At 42.5% G+C, this 17472-nt stretch overlaps 1 protein-coding gene across 1 annotated transcript in view; it reads right to left on the bottom strand.

The window, feature by feature from the left end:
- The window catches only part of crk (v-crk avian sarcoma virus CT10 oncogene homolog), a 31761-nt gene extending 15174 nt beyond the window's left edge, over positions 1-16587 (bottom strand). Inside the window, exon 1 of the mRNA XM_078422609.1 lies at positions 15416-16587. Within this exon, the coding sequence (XP_078278735.1) occupies positions 15416-16180 (765 nt within the window). The 5' untranslated portion in view covers positions 16181-16587. The remainder of the gene's footprint in view (positions 1-15415) is intronic.
- Between the last annotated feature and the right edge of the window lie 885 nt (positions 16588-17472).

Genomic DNA, 17472 nt, shown 5'->3' with positions numbered 1-17472 from the left:
GGAATGGTTGATGGAATTCAAGAGAGAGAAATGCAAGGTGTTTTGGAAAGTCAAAAATGGGCAGGATCTACACTGTGAATCATAGGGCTCCGGGGAGTGTTGTAGAGCAGAGGGATCTAGGAGTGCAGGTACATAGTTCCTTGAATGTGACATTAAAGGTAGATAGGGTGGTCAAAAAAGCATTTGACAATTTGAGTACTGAGTATAGGAGTTGGTAGGTCACGTTGCAGTTATACAGGACATTGGTGAGGCTGCATTTAGAGTATTGTGCTCAGTTCTGGATACTAAGTTGCAATAATTTTTTTGTCAAGTTGGAAATGGTATAGAGAAGATTTATGAGGATGTTGCCAGAACACGAGGGCCTGAGCTATAGGGAGAGGTTGAGCAGGCTGGGACTCCATTCATTGGACCGCAAGAGGATGAGAGGTGATCTTATAAAGGTGTACCAAATCATGAGAGTAATAGATTGGGTAGACGCAGTCTCTTCCCTAGAGTAGGGGAATCAAGAACCAGAGGACGTAGGTTTAAAGTGAAGGGGAAAAGATTTAATAGGAATGCGAGGGGTAACTTTTTCCATGCAAACGTTGGTGGATGTATGGAATGAACTGCCTGATTAGGCAGATGAGGCAGGGACTATCGTGATGTTTAAGAAACAATTAGGCAGGTACATAGGACGGGTTTGGAGGGATATGGGCCAAACACAGGCAGGTGGGGCTAGTGCAAATGGGACATGTTGGTCAGTGTACACAAATTGGGTCGAAGGGTCTGATTCCATGCTGTATGACTCTATAACTAGAGAGAAAATAGTAGTTCAAAATTAGCTCGGTATGCACATATCGGAAAATTGTACTACAAAGGAATTATATGGATTTCTGACAGCAACGATAGCACCACTTACTGACAATAGTATAAATGTTATACATAGATCCGAAACACTAGCATTCTCCAGACGTGGATTTCATCAGGGAGCACGGATTTCTTTTGCCTTGCATTTATCCAAAATGAGAGAACCATATATAAATTTGTTCTTCAGTAGTCCCCATATCAAATATTTTGAATTTGCTTCACATGTGACAATTACAGAAAGTCAAAGGTAATTTCAGGTGACAAGCCATTATAGGTATCAACTAGTAACTCAACTATTCATCATCTGTGTGTTGGTGTTCATCGCTGAGGAAAGTTGACTTTGAACAAGAAGCCATTCACTCAGCCCACTTTTGTAGAGTTTAATTATAGCCATACCACCCTGGCTACTCAAATGTATTCTAGAATACCTTGCTTAACGGTTACACCAGTGTCCAGGTTTTAGCGTCCATAAAACCAGAATTAGGCCATTCGGCCCTTCAAATCTGCTTCACCATTCGATCTTGGCTGATCTATTTTTCCCTCTCGACTCCATTCACCTGCCTTCTTCCCGCAACCTTTGACGCCGTTACTAATCAAGAACCTGTCTATCTCCAATGAAAGACACAATATGCTGGAATAACTGAGCAGGTCAGGAAGCATCACTGGAGAACATGGATAAGTGACATTACGGGACCCTTCTTCAAAAGGGTCCCAACCCAAAATGTCACCTATCCATGTTCCCCAGGGATACTGCCTGATCTGCTGAGTTACTCCAACATTTAGAGTATTTCTTTGGTACGCCAGCATCTGCAGTTCTTTGTTTCTACCTATCAATCTCCGCCTTTAAAACTACCCAATGACTTGGTCTCCACAGCGGTTTGTGGCAATGAATTCCACAGATTCACCACCCCTGGCTAAAGAAATACTTCCGCATCTCCAGTCATAAAGCCAAACAGCACAGAAACCGATCTTTCGGACCAACTCATCCATGTCAATCAAGTTGTGTAAACAGCTAGTCCCACTTGCCTGCACCTGGCCCTATATCCCTCTAAAGCTTTCCTGTCCACAGACCTGCCCAAGCATCTTTTTTTAATGTTGTAACTGAACCCAACTCTACCCCTTGCATTAGAACCTGGTTCCATTTACCCACCATTACCTGAAAAAGTTGCCCCTCGGATCTCTTTTATATGTCTCCCCTCTCACCTCAAACCTAAGCGCTATAATGCTGAGAACTATGCTCTCCATTTCTTCCACTTTGCTCTACCTGTTGTACTTGAGTTTGACTAGATTGTATTTAGGTATAGTATTATCTAATATGATTGGATAGCATGCAAAATGAAGCCTTTCAATGTACCACAGTTCATATTAACAATAATAAACCAAAACAATAGTATTTTTTCAGTTTATCTATGCTCCTCTTGATTTTATAAACTTCCATAAGGTCATCCCTCAGTCTCTTGTGCTCAAGAGGAAAGTCCTAGCCTATCCAGCCTCTCCTTATACTAAACGCTCCAGATCCAGTAACATCTGGATGATACAAAGCTGGGTGGTAGTGTGAGCTGTGAGGAAGATGCTATGAGGTTGCAGGGTGACTTGGACAGGTTGTGTGAGTGGGCGGATGCATGGCAGATGCAGTTTAATGTGGATAAGTGTGAGGTTATCCACTTTGGTGATAAGAATAGGAAGGCAGATTATTATCCGAATGGTGTCAAGTTAGGAAAAGGGGACGTACAACGAGATCTGGGTGTCCTAGTGCATTGTCACTGAAAGTAAGCATGCAGGTACAGCAGGCAGTGAAGAAAGCCAATGGAATGTTGGCCTTCATAACAAGAGGAGTTGAGTATAGGAGCAAAGAGATCCTTCTACAGTTGTACAGGGCCCTGGTGAGACCGCACCTGGAGTACTGTGTGCAGTTTTGGTCTCCAAATTTGAGGAAGGATATTCTTGCTATTGAGGGCGTGCAGCGTAGGTTTACTAGGTTAATTCCCGGAATGGCGGGACTGTCATATGTTGAAAGACTGGAGCAACTAGGCGTGTATACACTGGAATTTAGAAGGTCGAGAGGGGATCTTATCGAAACGTATGATTATTAAGGGGTTGGACACATTGGAGGCAGGAAACATATTCCCAATGTTGGGGGAATCCAGAACCAGGGGCCACAGATTAAGAATAAGCGGTCGGCCATTTAGAACGGAGATGAGGAAAAACTTTTTCAGTCAGAGAGTTGTGAATCTATGGAATTCTCTGCCTCAGAAGGCAGTGGAGGCCAATTCTCTGAATGCATTCAAGTGAGAGCGAGATAGAGCTCTTAAGGATAGCGGAGTCAAGGGGTATGGGGAGAAGGCAGGAACGGGGTACTGATTGAGAATGATCAGCCATGATCACATTGAATGGTGGTGCTGGCTCGAAGGGCCGAATGGCCTATTCCTGCACCTATTGTCTATTGTCTATCCTCCAATCTTTTTGAACCTTATTGAAGGTTAATAACATTCCTCCCATAGAAGGGCGAACAGAAATGCACAGAATACTCCAAATGTGGTTGTACCAATACCTTGTACAGCTCTAACATTAAATCCTAATTCCTAAACTGAATACCCTGACTGATGAACGGAAGCTTGCCAAGCATCTTCTTCACACCCTATTTATCGTTGTTGCCACTTTCATCGAACTACTAGACCAAGTGGACCTGTTGGGCCCAAATCTCTACTGCATTGGTGCAGCACCCTCTCCCCCCACCTCTTACCCTCTCCCCCCACCTCTTACCCTCTCCCCCCACCTCTTCCCCTCTCCCCCCATCCCCCTCAACCCCCTTATCCTCCCTCCCTAGGAGATAGATTTAAACTTTAAAATGTGAATAACTTAAAAAATATAACACTGATTTCAAAGAAACTTCTTCCATTAGCACCAAAGGGACGATGGTGAGTAACGTGGGCCTAAAATGGTTGCGCTATCCTGTACCGTTTTGGCTGCAGGTCAGGAACAAACAAACAAATGAGAGTTTTAGTATATAGATGTACCTCCCTCCACCCTTGGGTCTCTGCTCTAAAACATTTTGCAGAGCCCTAGAGTGTAAGTGCTGCCCTGGTTTGTTATATCTAAACACAACTCTTGCATGTATCCAATTGGCTTGCTCACCCTGGATCCCATATGATCTAACCTTCCAGACCAGCCTACATGTGGTACCTTGTCAAAGGACTTGCTGAAGTCCATGTAGACAACGTCTACTACACTGTCATCATCAATCTTCTTGGTAATTTCTTCAAAACACAACCCAATTTGTAAGATGCAAATGATAGGCTCACCAGCCTGTATTTCCCTGGCTTGTTCTTGCAGCCTTTTTTATCCCCTAGTTTCAGTATCAAATCCAGGATATCTTAACCTAAATTTAAATCAGATTAGGCGATTCCAATCCCACTCAAGATGCAGGTACAAAACGGGAATAGATGAAACACTACATTAGTTGCCTTTTTTAGTGAAACGTTAAATTGAAAAAGTGTTTGCTCTCCCCAGTAAGCATTAAATATCCTTAGGACCATTCCCAAAGAGCAAGAGAGTTACCCCATGCCCTGGGGCAATATTACTCCACCACATTTCAATGAATCTAGTCATTATCATTCTCTTAAGAAATATCATGCACAAAATTGATTTGCATATCTTTTATACTAAATCAAAAAATACTTGACTGTCTGCAAGGTGGCTTGAAACACTTTGAAAAGGTACATGAAAGAAATTCAATTATTTTCTTTTACCCTTCATGCTCTCATTCCTAAATCTAATGCAACATAAGTGAACAACTAAACCCAAATACAGTAAACTTTGAGGAAACTGGGTTATTTGACAAATTTTAGAGCAAATCCAAGTTTATTCTCAGGAGAATCTTGAGAATTTAAGAGCAAAATTCAATTATGGGAACAGATGTTTTGTGACAATGAGGCAGAATATTATAGATGCTGGAAATATGAAACAAACGGAAAAATTACAGAAAAACTCAGGTCAAGCAGCATCCATGGAAAGATAATGGAACAGTACAGCATAGGGACAGGCCCTTCAACATCTGTGTCGACTAAGATGCCAAATTAAACAAATACATGTGATCTATACCCCTCCACACTCGGCATGTTCAATATCCCTTAAACATCACTTTTGCATATGCTTTCCAGCCTGAAAATATGCCTCTGATTACCTACCCTATCTGTGCCTCCATTTATTTTTTTTACACCTCTATCAGCTTTCCCCATGGCCTTCAAAGCTCTAGAGGAAAAAAAAACACGGTTGTCTAACATCTCTTTATGTCCAATACCTTCTGATCCAGACAGTATCCTGGAGAACTCTTCTGTGCCCTCTGCAAAAGCTCTACATCCATCTTGTAATGCGGTGACCAGACCTGCAAATATGCTCCAAATATGGCCTAACCACATTTTTATACAGCTGCAACAGGACCTCCTGAATTTTATACTCAGTTCCCCAATTGATGAATGCAAGCATGCTATTGGCCTTCATCTTATTTACTCATGTATCTTTCAGGGAGCTGTGGACTTGTACCTCACGATCCTGCTGTACATCAATGCAATTCATGGTCCTGCCATTTAATAGATAACTATCTGACACTCCAAGTCCAGAACTATACTCGACCAGAAATATTGATCATTTCCTTTCCTCTATACGCCCCAACCCACTAGATAGTTCGAACAGCTGAGTGCTTCAAGCATTTTCCATTTTTGTTACAGATGTTAAGTACTTGAAACCACACCTCATCTTTTCATCAGATGATACAGATTTCAATGACAACTCAGATACCAATAGCTGAACTACACTTGATGAACATTTTTTTTTTACACCCGCATGTTTCAAGTGGCATTATTATATAAACCACAGATCAGTACAGCACAGGAACAGGCACGGCAGTCCACAAATTCTGTGCCAATTATATCGCCAATTTAAACTAATCCCACCTGCAAATGGTATTTATCACTATCTCCTGCCTGCTCATGTGCCTGTCTAAATGCCTCTTAAATTACTTGACATATTTGGTTGTACCTAAAAATAAGAACTCTGGACACATTTTCCACCGTCTTAAGGGAAACTTCAGAATTGAAGTTTGGTTTATCCATGTTAAAATTAATTATAAACATGATTGGCACAAATCTCATTTAAAATGTAGAGCAAGGTTGAACCTATTATTACACTTGGCTAGATACACAGTTCTGCAATCTTTGCTCGTTCCACACTTGCTTACCTGACTTTTTTTTCACATGAAATAAAGTAGTTTCAGCAAACTAACCAACTGATCTAAGAACAATGTGATTTAATGGAAATCAAATAAGTTATTGACATCACTGTTGGTTCTTAATAAATAATATTTAAATACTTGAGTCATGCATGAAATATCTGCAAGCTTTAATTACTGACTCAAATGTTACAAGAATTAAAAGGTGTGAAATCAAAGATCAATTGGTGATTAGATGGAATGTAACCATCAGCAGACGTCTACAATCTTATTGCTCTGTAATTTCCTCCTGAATCAGTGATTCGATTAGTTCACACATTGAATTCAGCATTTTTTACAAGTTGCTATTACCAACATAATGAACTTTTGTTTTCTTAATTTTTGGTTCAGTATGGAAGTGATTTTCTTAAGTTGTTATGAAATCTTTTAATTAGCATTTGAAAAAGCAGTTCATTTTCCCTCTTACATTTGACATATTTGCTTGTACCTAATGGTGTGGACGCATCTACCTCAGTCACATCACCAAGCTCATACATAAACATAAAATGCTTGCTTAAAGTGCAAAATGTTAACTATCCTTTTGCCTTTACATACGCATTTAGACCTACTGAGCTCCTCTGGCAGTTTGCTTCCAATTCCAGCATCTGCAGTGTTGTGTCATCCACAGATAAATTGCTATATAGTAATTTGAAAGTCATGCACGGCATTCTAAAACCAAATGCTACATGGTTGCCATTTATAGCCAGCATTGAGTTTCATCAGTGGGGGAAGATATCCAAATAGATCTTTGGGATGCTGCTTTTTATCCATTAAAATACAAACAAAAATTCAAATCCTACTACAATATCAAAGTTCATAATCATAGCTGCCAGATTACTACTTGGAGGTTAGAGCCATAAACACAGAAACTGACCTTTCAGCCACCATGTCCATATTGATCAAATGCCCATTATATTAATTGCATTTACCCAGATTTTGTATGTTATTGTCAAAGTACTTTCCTGCAGTTATTTTACTTCCCATATTTCATTGGAAGCATCAATTGACTGAAATGTAGCAGAAAGGCAACCCATTTCCTTCCACAACAGCTAAAGTAAACAGCTCACCCCCAAATGAATCTTCTAAGCCCATTAAATACGCAAACATTTTTGAAAATGCACTATTTCTTCAATTGGCAAGTTATTGCATGTCCATTATACTCTCCCTAACACAGAGATACCAAAGAAAGCTATTATGTTAGTGGTGCTAGTGTAGAAGAAATTCTGGTCAGCATACTAGGAAAAGAGATTGGCAATCTCTGTTCAAATATTGTAGTGGGACTTGTGATTTCCTTCTGACTGGCAGTCAAGCCTGGTTTAACATTTCATCTAGATTGTCTACATAAATTGTCACATGCTCAGTTGCATGAGAATATGCATGGATACGATTTTGTTCCATTACATAAAACATGGAGGTCTGCATTTGTAGAAATGACATGCCGTAATTTTGATTCATGTTGCTCTTGCCAACCTTCTATGCAGTTCCTCAGGATTGAAGATGACTTGCTTCCACTCCAATTTTGTTGAAATTGCAGACTCTTCCACAGATCCAGCAGATGGTGCCTGGCAGTGCAACCAAATGAATGGCTTCATGATGTTGCTGATGCATTTACTCTAGGACCTCAGTGCTATCCTCAATGTCCCTTCACCACTTCAAGTAGTCAGAGGGAAGAGATGCATGCGATAGAGGAATGATGTATCACTACATCCTTAAATCTTTTATTCTAGCTGCCTTGGAATAGAATGTCTAATTTTGGACTTATGAATGACATGGCCTGCCGAAACGAACCAAATGAATATAATTACTGCCTTGAAGCCAAGGATGTTGGCCTGAAATAGGTCATTAACTTTGGTTCATTTATCCGGCATTACATAGTATCAGAGAGCTATACAGAACGGAAACGGGTCTTTTGGTCTACCTTTTGTATGGGGTACTGCACCTCCTCCCACTCTGCTTCCCGTTAGAACTCCATTCAATTTTTCAATTTCTCCATCTCAGTCATATGTGCTATGATATCACTTTCACCAACATTTGCATCTATCATAACTCTCAGGGCTGTCAACCTTATCTCCTCAATTTCCTCACACCAGGCCTCAAAATCCAATGCAAATGTGAGGAACAGAATTGCATCTTCCATTTGGGTATATATTACAGCTCTCAGGACTTCAAATGCAGAAGCTTTAGGTAACCACCCCTCCTCTGCACCCCCCACCACTCAACATGAGGCTGAAGGTATTTCTGCAATAACGTGTATCCATTCTGCGAGTTGAAACATACCGCAATTGATGAATATGGAGAAACTATTTATATTATCTGGGCGGAATCACGACTTGAATGAATGAATGAAATCTTTCGAGAACTAAATTTAAATTCCACAACTAACAAGATGGGATTCGGATTTGGATCTTTCCATTTAGTCTATGCTTCTAGATTGCTAGTTCAGTATAGTCCTAACCCCAAACATCATCTGTCCATCTCCCTCCACAGATGCTGCCTGACCTACTGTTTCACCAATATTCTATATTGGGCAAAAATAACTGCAGTTCTCAATAGGACATTAGTTAAAGGGGGGCTATACAACAATCTGGCACTTTCGATTTTGAGCTAAACGTTTTTTTCCAGATTTACTTAATCATTTGAATTTAAATTCTCAGTTACTTGCGTGGGAAATCAGTATCTTAAGGTCAGCGATCCACACAAACAATCCCAATATGCTATTCTATTGACCCTCTCTCATTTTTCATTTAGATGCTACCTGTGAGCAACATTGTCTGAAGTGGCATCAGCTTTCCTATAAAATGGCATTTACACTTCAAGATAATATCAGCCCCGTCCATCTCCAGTTGAAAACTTGATCTGTGCCCATTATCTTAAATTCATTTTTGCCACATTTCTGGGTGGCCTCTCTTCTTGTTTTCTATGAAGTTTAAAAATTACAAACCTGTCGCTCATGCACCTAAACCTTCAACATGCTTGCTAACATGCACTGGCTCCTGGTTAAGGAACACCTCAAAATAAAAGTGTTCTGTTTTCAATTCATTCCCCAAACCTCTCTACTTTCAATATGTATGTGCAGGTCTCTGCAACAAATAGGTGCTGTCTCTTCAGCTGCTTGGGTGCTAAGCTCCATTTATATATTCAACTTAATTTGTTAAGACGTTCAATGTCAGTCTGCAGCTTGTTCCTGTCGTTTTCAGTATTGCCATACCACACCCTCTTATAGAAACATAGAAAATAGGTGCAGGAGTAGGCCATTCGGCCCTTCGAGCCTGCACCATTCAATATGATCATGGCTGATCATCCAGCTCAGTAACCTGTACCTGCCTTCTCTCCATACCCCCTGATCCCCCTGATCCCTTTAGCAAAAAGGGCCACATCTAACTCCCTCTTAAATATAGCCAATTTATAATTTGGTATAATCACAATTTAAATCTTTTGACTCAAGAAAAATTATAACCCCCCCCCCAGTGATCTGCTACAGACCTTCTCCCAGTGTTAACAGCTACTCTTTACTCCGTTTTCTGCCCTAAAAGCAGCAGGCAATCTATTCTTTGACTTCAGAGTCTGCATTCCTTGAGTTTAATTACATCCAACTGCAATATATCGGTAATCTTTCACAATTAAAGCTCTTCTATTTGCTTCCAAGACTTGAATACCCAACAGCAAGCGCATCACTATGTGCTGTTACAAAAGAAAAAAATTGACAGATTTGATTGAGTTCTTGAGGGTATAACAGAGGATGAATTCAAGGTGCAACCTACAAGGTTCCTTCATAAGATAAGGATGCACAGGCGAAGATGGTGTGACGATGTGGATGGGGGAACAGCGAACCAAATTATAATTATGTAATAGATCATTTCCCAAATGCCAAACAGTAAGTTGTGACACGTCACATGCAGTAGTGCTGGGTCTCAAATATTTTATATTTCGTGATCGGAGTGTCTCGTCGTCAGAGTGGCTGAAGATACCAAAAATGCACAGAATATGTTGAGTACACAAAGCCTGTAAAGGCATCGAGATAGATTAAATAATTCGGCATGAAGTTGAAGTTGGCAGTATTATGCAATTATCTGGTTAGCCAATTTGGAATGAAGAATAAATCAAATTAAATTGCACGAGAACACAAAATGTTGTGATGCTAAGGGATCCAACATTTGGCTTTATTGCAAGGAATATGGTCATTAAAGGTAGAGGTGTTTGGATGCAACTTTGCAAAGGCACTGATACCATTGCACTTGGAATACAGCATATAGTTTGGATTCGTTTTTAAGGAAGCATGCACTTGTTTTCACAGCACAGGGAAGTATCGCAAGATTGATTTCTGGAACTAAAAGGTTTACGAGTAATAAAAGATTGCGCGGATAGGCTATATATTCATTGTAGCACAGGAAAATAGAAGGTGACCTTATTGAAACACAACTCCTGATGAGTTGGCAGGATGGATGCTGAGAAGATCTTTCCCTAAAGGGATGACTTGAATGCTTTGTCAGGATTTCTACAAAAGTGCTATAGAATTCAAAGAGGAGGATTTTCTTCAGAAAGTCATGAATCTCTGGAATTCTCTACTCCAATGACAAACTAGTTACTGTTTACCATGTGGGAAATGACTCCATATATTCTAACGTATTTATTCACAAAATGCTGGAGTAACTCAGCAGGTCAGGCAGTATCTAACTATTATTTGGCTGCTCCCACATCCATATCAATACACCAGCCACAAAATTGTTTTCTCTGTAGCATTGGATGCTGAGAGATAACCTGATAAAAGTACATAAAATTACAAGAGGGATAGGTAGGGTAGACGGAATTTTTTTCCTCCCCATGGCGGAAACGTCAAAGGAGAGAGAGTATAGGTTTTTGGTGAGATGGGGAAAATTTAGAGGAGATGTGAAAGGCAATTTTTTTTTAAATCACAGGAATGGTAAATACCTGGAACAACCTGCTAATGAACAGGGGAAGCAAATACTAGACTTTTAAGAGGTACTTACAGGCAGAGAAGACAGAAATACCGAACACATGTAGGCAGACAAGAGTAGTTTGCATTGGCATTGTGGTCAGTTCAGACATGATGGGTGGAAGGATATATTCCTGCACTGTGAGAGTTGTAGAACAGCAGCACTGAATATATTCAAGGCAGAGACTGACAATCGACAAGAAAGTCAAGGATAAGGGAGAGAGTAGGCAAGTGATGAAACCAAGACTGGATAAGTCATGTTCTTAATGAATGTTAGAGCACGCTTGAGGGACTGAATGTACCACTGCTGAAAAAAAAATGCTGGAAACAGGGGTCTGCAGTTTCTTATGAGCAGTGTATGGAGAGATACTCCTGACACTCTCTCTCTGCAAAATGGTTGAAATACATAGAATAAACCAGCAAACCAAGTGTTTTTTCCCAGATCAACATCCCCAGCATTGTGGCCTTAATGCCACTTTCAGCTCTGATAAGCAGGCCACATTAAGATTCTGAAAAAGACACCATATTTAAAGCTTTGTGACAGGAAGTGATAACCTCGCAGAAAGGGTGAAGCATCTCACAAACTATCCCACCAACAGGCACCTCTTGTCCTACCTGTCGTGTCCACAGGTCGTATATGGACTTCATCTGTCATGTCAGAAATAGAAATCTACTACACAAAGGTACAAATCTTCTTGACTTTTCTTTAACTCAATAGCAGCACTCACTTTTATCAGTTATCCATTCAAAACCTGCTTCAGGTTTGAGTCCACGCATTAGGTTGTGCTTTTGGAAGTGTCATTTACACAATCAAAGCCAATTAATCTCTTCTCAGGCGAGTTATAAAATAACATGCACCAGTATTACAAAGTTGAGCAGCTCCCTCAGGTTTCCTCTGGGTAATGTTTAGCCATCAATAGATTAGTTACATATTTTAAATGGTAGAGTCATACAGCACAGAAACAGGACCATCGCCCCAACTCATCCATACAGAGGCCCTATAGAAGAAGCGTCCACGTCGCAGGGCTGGAAACTGGAAGTGTCCTGAGCTAATTCTGCAACCACCATCATCTATTGTACAAGTGATGGCTCCCACTGATTGTCGCCGGAAGCTTGCGTCCTTTTCAGGACGGACGATGATGTAACATTTGAAACATCGATGGACACGAAAGATCCATACAGACCAAAAAGTAAATCTGATCTGGACCTTTTTGCCTGTATTTCACCATGTTCTTCTCAACCTTTCCTAACCATGCACCTATTTAAATGTAATTATACCCTCATCTACACCTTTCTGACAGCTCGTTCCATGTACCCACCACCATCTGTGTGAAAAAGGTACCCCTCATCCCTTTTAAAGCTTTTGCCTCACCTTAAACCCATAGTCTCTAGTTTTAAATTCTAGTACTGTGGGGGAAAAAGACAGTCTATCCACCTTATCTATGCCCCTAATGATTTTATACACATCTATAATGCCATCCCTTAACCTCCGACACTCAAGTGAAATCAGCCCATGTTTATTGAGCCACTGCATATAATTAGACAATAGACAATAGGTGCAGGAGGAGGCCATTTGGCCCTTCGAGCCAACACCGCCATTCAATGTGATCATGGCTGATCATTCTCAATCAGTACCCCGTTCCTGCCTTCTCCCCATACCCCCTGACTCTGCTATCCTTAAGAGCTCTATCTAGCTCTCTCTTGAATGCATTCAGAGAATTGGCCTCCACTGCCTTCTGAGGCAGAGAATTCCACAGATTCACAACTCTGACTGAAAAAGTTTTTCCTCATCTCAGTTCTAAATGGCCTACCCCTTATTCTTAAACTGTGGCCCCTTGTTCTGGACTCCCCCAACATTGGGAACATGTTTCCTGCCTCCAACGTGTCCAACCCCTTAATAATCTTATACGTTTCGATAAGATCTCCTCTCATCCTTCTAAATTCCAGTGCATAAAAGCCTAGTCGCTCCAGTCTTTCAACATATGACAGTCCCACCATTCCGAGAATTAATCTAGTAAACCTATGCTGCATGCCCTCAATAGCGAGAATATCCTTCCTCAAATTTGGAGACCAAAACTGCACACAGTGCTCCAGGTGCGGTCTCACTAGGGCCCTGTACAACTGCAGATGGACCTCTTTGCTCCTATACTCAACTCCTCTTGTTATGAAGGCCAACATGCCATTGGCTTTCTTCACTGCCTGCTGTACCTGCATGCTTCCTTTCAGTGACTGATGCATTAGGACACCCAGATCTCATTGTATGTCCCCTGTTCCTAACTTGACACCATTCAGATAATACTCTGCCTTCCTATTCTTACCACCAAAGTGGATAACCTCACACTTATCCACATTAAACTGCATCTGTCATGCATCCGCCCACTCACACGCCATGAATCTTCATTGCATCCTTTCCAGCTTAATGTCACCCTTCAAATAGCTGGGCAAAGAGAACTGCATACTATTCCAAATGTGGTCTCACCAATAACATCATGCCCTGACTCCTGTCCTCAGTTTCCTGACCAATGACGGCAAGCGTGACAAATGCCCTTCATCACCCTGTCTACCTATTGCCACTTTCAGGGAACTATGCACTCGCACTAATTGTTCATGCTGTTACACTATACTCACCACTATTTACTGTTCAAGTTTAACTTTACAAACTACAACACTTCACACCAGTCAGTTAAATTTACCTGGCATTTCTTGGCCTACTTCCAGTCAATCTAAACACTGTTGTGATCTTCGAAAACTTCCTTCACCGACCATAATGCCAATTTTAGTGTCATCCACAAACTTACTAACCTTGCCACCTACATTCTCATCGAAATTATTCACAGAAACAACAAACAACAATGGATCCAACAATAATCCCTGCAGCACACCACAGGTCACCTTCAACCCGAACAATGAGCCTTCACTACCATCCTGACTCCTTATACTAAGCCATTTGGCTAACTCTTCCTGGATCCCTTGTGATCTTAACTTCCAGAGTAGCCTACAATGAGGCCTTCCTAAAATCCATGTCGACGCCACCCATCCTACCCTCAACCTTTTTGGTTATCTCTTTTTAAAAAAACTAAAATTGCTTTGCACAAAGCCATCCCTAATCAATCTGTGGCTTTCCAAATTATGGTACATCAAATCTCTCAGAATCTCCTCCAGTAACTTTCCCATTTCACTGTTCATGGACCGAGCTCTGCGCAAGTCGGCTTACCAGGCAAGTTCCCAGGTTTCTAGGCTATATTTGTTTTAATGAAGCACATTGCAACATTAAGGTGCAGGAAAGAGGCAAGTACTGATTCCAACAAACCTTCCACCAATTCATTCCAATACTTGTGGGTTTACTAATTACATTCATACTGTTTCTGTACATATACTAAAACACATTGTGAACATCTTAGTTTTATTATTACTTAACACAATCTTGTTCAAGAACAGCAATTCCAGCACCCCGAGTCTTTCCACACAACTAAAACTAAACACAAACTATTCAACTTACACCAATTAAAAGTAATGATCAAAGTTGTGGTACTCTGCTGTTCAATAAATGGATGGCTAATCTAATTCTAACCCCACATTCTTATCCACTCGTGGTCACCTATCACCACCTTGTTTATCAATAACTTAGTGTTACTTTAATAATATTCAAAGACTTTGCTTTCACTACCATTTGAGGAAGAGACTACCAAAGACAATCCTGATTTCTTTGTCCAATCCAACTTCTGTACTCAAACACCACCCATGTGTTAAATATTTTAAGGGAACCAATTCATCCAACAGGCACTTGCACATTTCCACAAAACTTTCCAAAGCATTTAAATCTCTGCACAAACGTTTCTCTTCCTTTATTTATGATAAATCTGTGTTAATGGTTCTCTATTATTGGAAATACTCAGTTTATTCAAAATGTTCCATAAATTGAACAGACAGGATGAATAGAGCCTTTTGCCCAGAGTTGGGGAATCAAGAACCGGAGGATAGAGGTTTAAGGTGAGAGGGGAAATGTCTAAACTCAAGGGCTAACTTTTCCAGAGGGTGGAGGGTACACATAACAAAATGCCAGACGAGATCGATGAGACAGGTACTATTAAAGCGCTTAAAAGTTACTTGGCCAGGTGAACGGATAGCAAAGATTTAGGGGGATATGGGCCATATGCGGCCAAATAGGACTAGTTTAGATGAGGCATCATTCCGTACTGTACAACTTTTCTAACTCTCTCATCTTTTTTAAAGAAAGCAACTCCTGCTTCGACAGGTTGGCCTCCCCACATTACATTAACCAATAACTCTCCCCGTCTGTATGGGAAAAGAGAGCAAGTGAGGGGGATAAACAAGACGAGGTCACCTACCTCCAGTGCCAGTGCCGTCTTGTCGTACGCATTGGGCACCCGCTTCTGGAAGGCGCGGGCATAGACCGGCCCGTTCTGCAGATTGGGCAGCTGGGTACTGACATTGGGCTGAGCGTAGGGCCCGAACTCCTGCTGTCCGCCGCCCTGCTGTTGTTGGGCCGCAGCCAGCAGCGAGCTGTCCGGGCTGCCGGCCGACCCGAGCACCGAGCCAGGCCGACACTTCTCCACGTAAGGCACGGGGATCATGCCGCAGCGACCGTCTGCGCTCTGCGCGTTCCACCACTGGTCCTCGGGCTTGTCGATAACTCGCAGCAGGTCGCCCTTGCGGAAGGGCAGATCCTCCTCGTCGTTGCCCGGGAAGTCGAAGAGGGCGCGGACGAACTCGGTGTCCTGATGCTGCCGAGGGCCACCGGGGCCGGAGCCGAGCCCGAGGTGCGGGGGTTTAGCCACCGGCTCCTGCAGGGTGGTGGTGTCCAGGTAGTGGATCTTGTAAAAGTCCAGCAGGCCGGGCAGGTGCTCGAACTCCTGATCGCCGATGCGGAAGCGGGAGGGCCCGGAGCCCGGCTGCGAGCGGCTGTTGATGATATAGTGAGACACCTTGGAGTTCTCGCTCACACTCAGGACGTAGTCGCCAGGGATGGTGCGGCTGTCCCTCACCAGGAAAGTGCCGTGCCTCTGGCCCTGCAGCAGCGACACCGCCTCGTCCCGCCTCATGCTGCCGAAGTACCAGCTGGACCGGTCCTGCACATCGAAGTTAGACGCCATCTCGGCGCCCGCTGCCCGGCCGCCACCACCCCGCCGCCTAGGCCGCAGGCCTCGGGCTCGCCTGCTTCTTCCTTCGCACGCCTACCGAATGTAGTTTAATTAGCCCGAGGGCGCGGGTTTACCTCATAAAACACACCCGGAACCAACCCACACCCGTCTGCCACAGGCACAGGGCATATCCAAGTCAGTTTTGTTGTTTAAATAACTAACTGGGGGAAAAATCAGTAGTCCCACTGCTCACGTGTGCTGCCTCCTCCCCCGGCGATTTCGCCAAGTTTCTAACCGCTATCTAGTATTTTTTGATAAGGAGAAGGCAACGCCTGGTGTCTAAAAGGTGCCGCCGCCCCCCTCCCGCTCTTCCCAACGCCGGAGTAAAATGGCGGCGGCGGCGGCTGAGGGAGGGAGGGAGAGACGGCAGGAAGGTCTGACCTCACCCGCCGGAAGTTGGGAGAGGAGCTGGTCTGGTCCGCCATGTTGTTACGGTCAGACGGTGTGATTGCGTCACTGGCCGTTCGAGTTGGAAACGTTCAGGGCACCTTGTGAAATACACAGAGAGCTGGAGTAACTCAGCGGGGGGGAGCAGTTCTATAGCAGACTATAGCAAACATGTACTATAGCAGACTATAGCAAACATGTACTATAGCAGAAACGTGCCTTACTTCCTTTATATTTAAAGTGCCTTTAGGTACCTAAAAGTGACCTTGCTGTTGATGTGCCTTGTTATGTTATTTTATGTTATGTTAAATGTTTTTGTATGCTATTTGAAAAAGCAATAAAAATAATATTTTTTAAAAACTCAGCGGGTCAGGCAGCGTCTCTGGAGAACATGAATAGGTGACCTTTATTTTGCTCCATTTCCAAGATTCCACTGCCGTCCACAATCTCGGGGTGTCCCGTAATAGTTTGCAACTAGTAAAGTATGAAAGAAAACCTGGGTTAAGTGCTGTAGGAAAATAACTGCAGATGCTGGTACAAATCGAAGGTGTCACAAAATGCTGGAGTAACTCAGCGGGTCAGGCAGCATCTCAGGAGAGAAGGAATGGGTGATGTTTCGGGTCGAGACCCTTCTTCAGACTGATGGCACCTACATCAGGATACGTCAAGCTACGCTCATTGGCGTCCAACCTTATGTCGCTGAAAGTTTTTCAACATTCTGAAAATCCAGCGGCGGCCAGAAAGACACTACGACTCTTTGGAGACTACTCACGACCATACAGGCGACACCCTGGCAACCATGTGGCGACAGTCTAGTCGCCTGTAGTCGCCTAAATGGGACAGGCCCTCAGCGAGAA

This window comes from Rhinoraja longicauda, chromosome 26 (genome assembly GCF_053455715.1).
Source record: "Rhinoraja longicauda isolate Sanriku21f chromosome 26, sRhiLon1.1, whole genome shotgun sequence".
NCBI lineage: Eukaryota > Metazoa > Chordata > Chondrichthyes > Rajiformes > Arhynchobatidae > Rhinoraja > Rhinoraja longicauda.
This window is presented reverse-complemented; position numbering and strand designations above follow the sequence as displayed.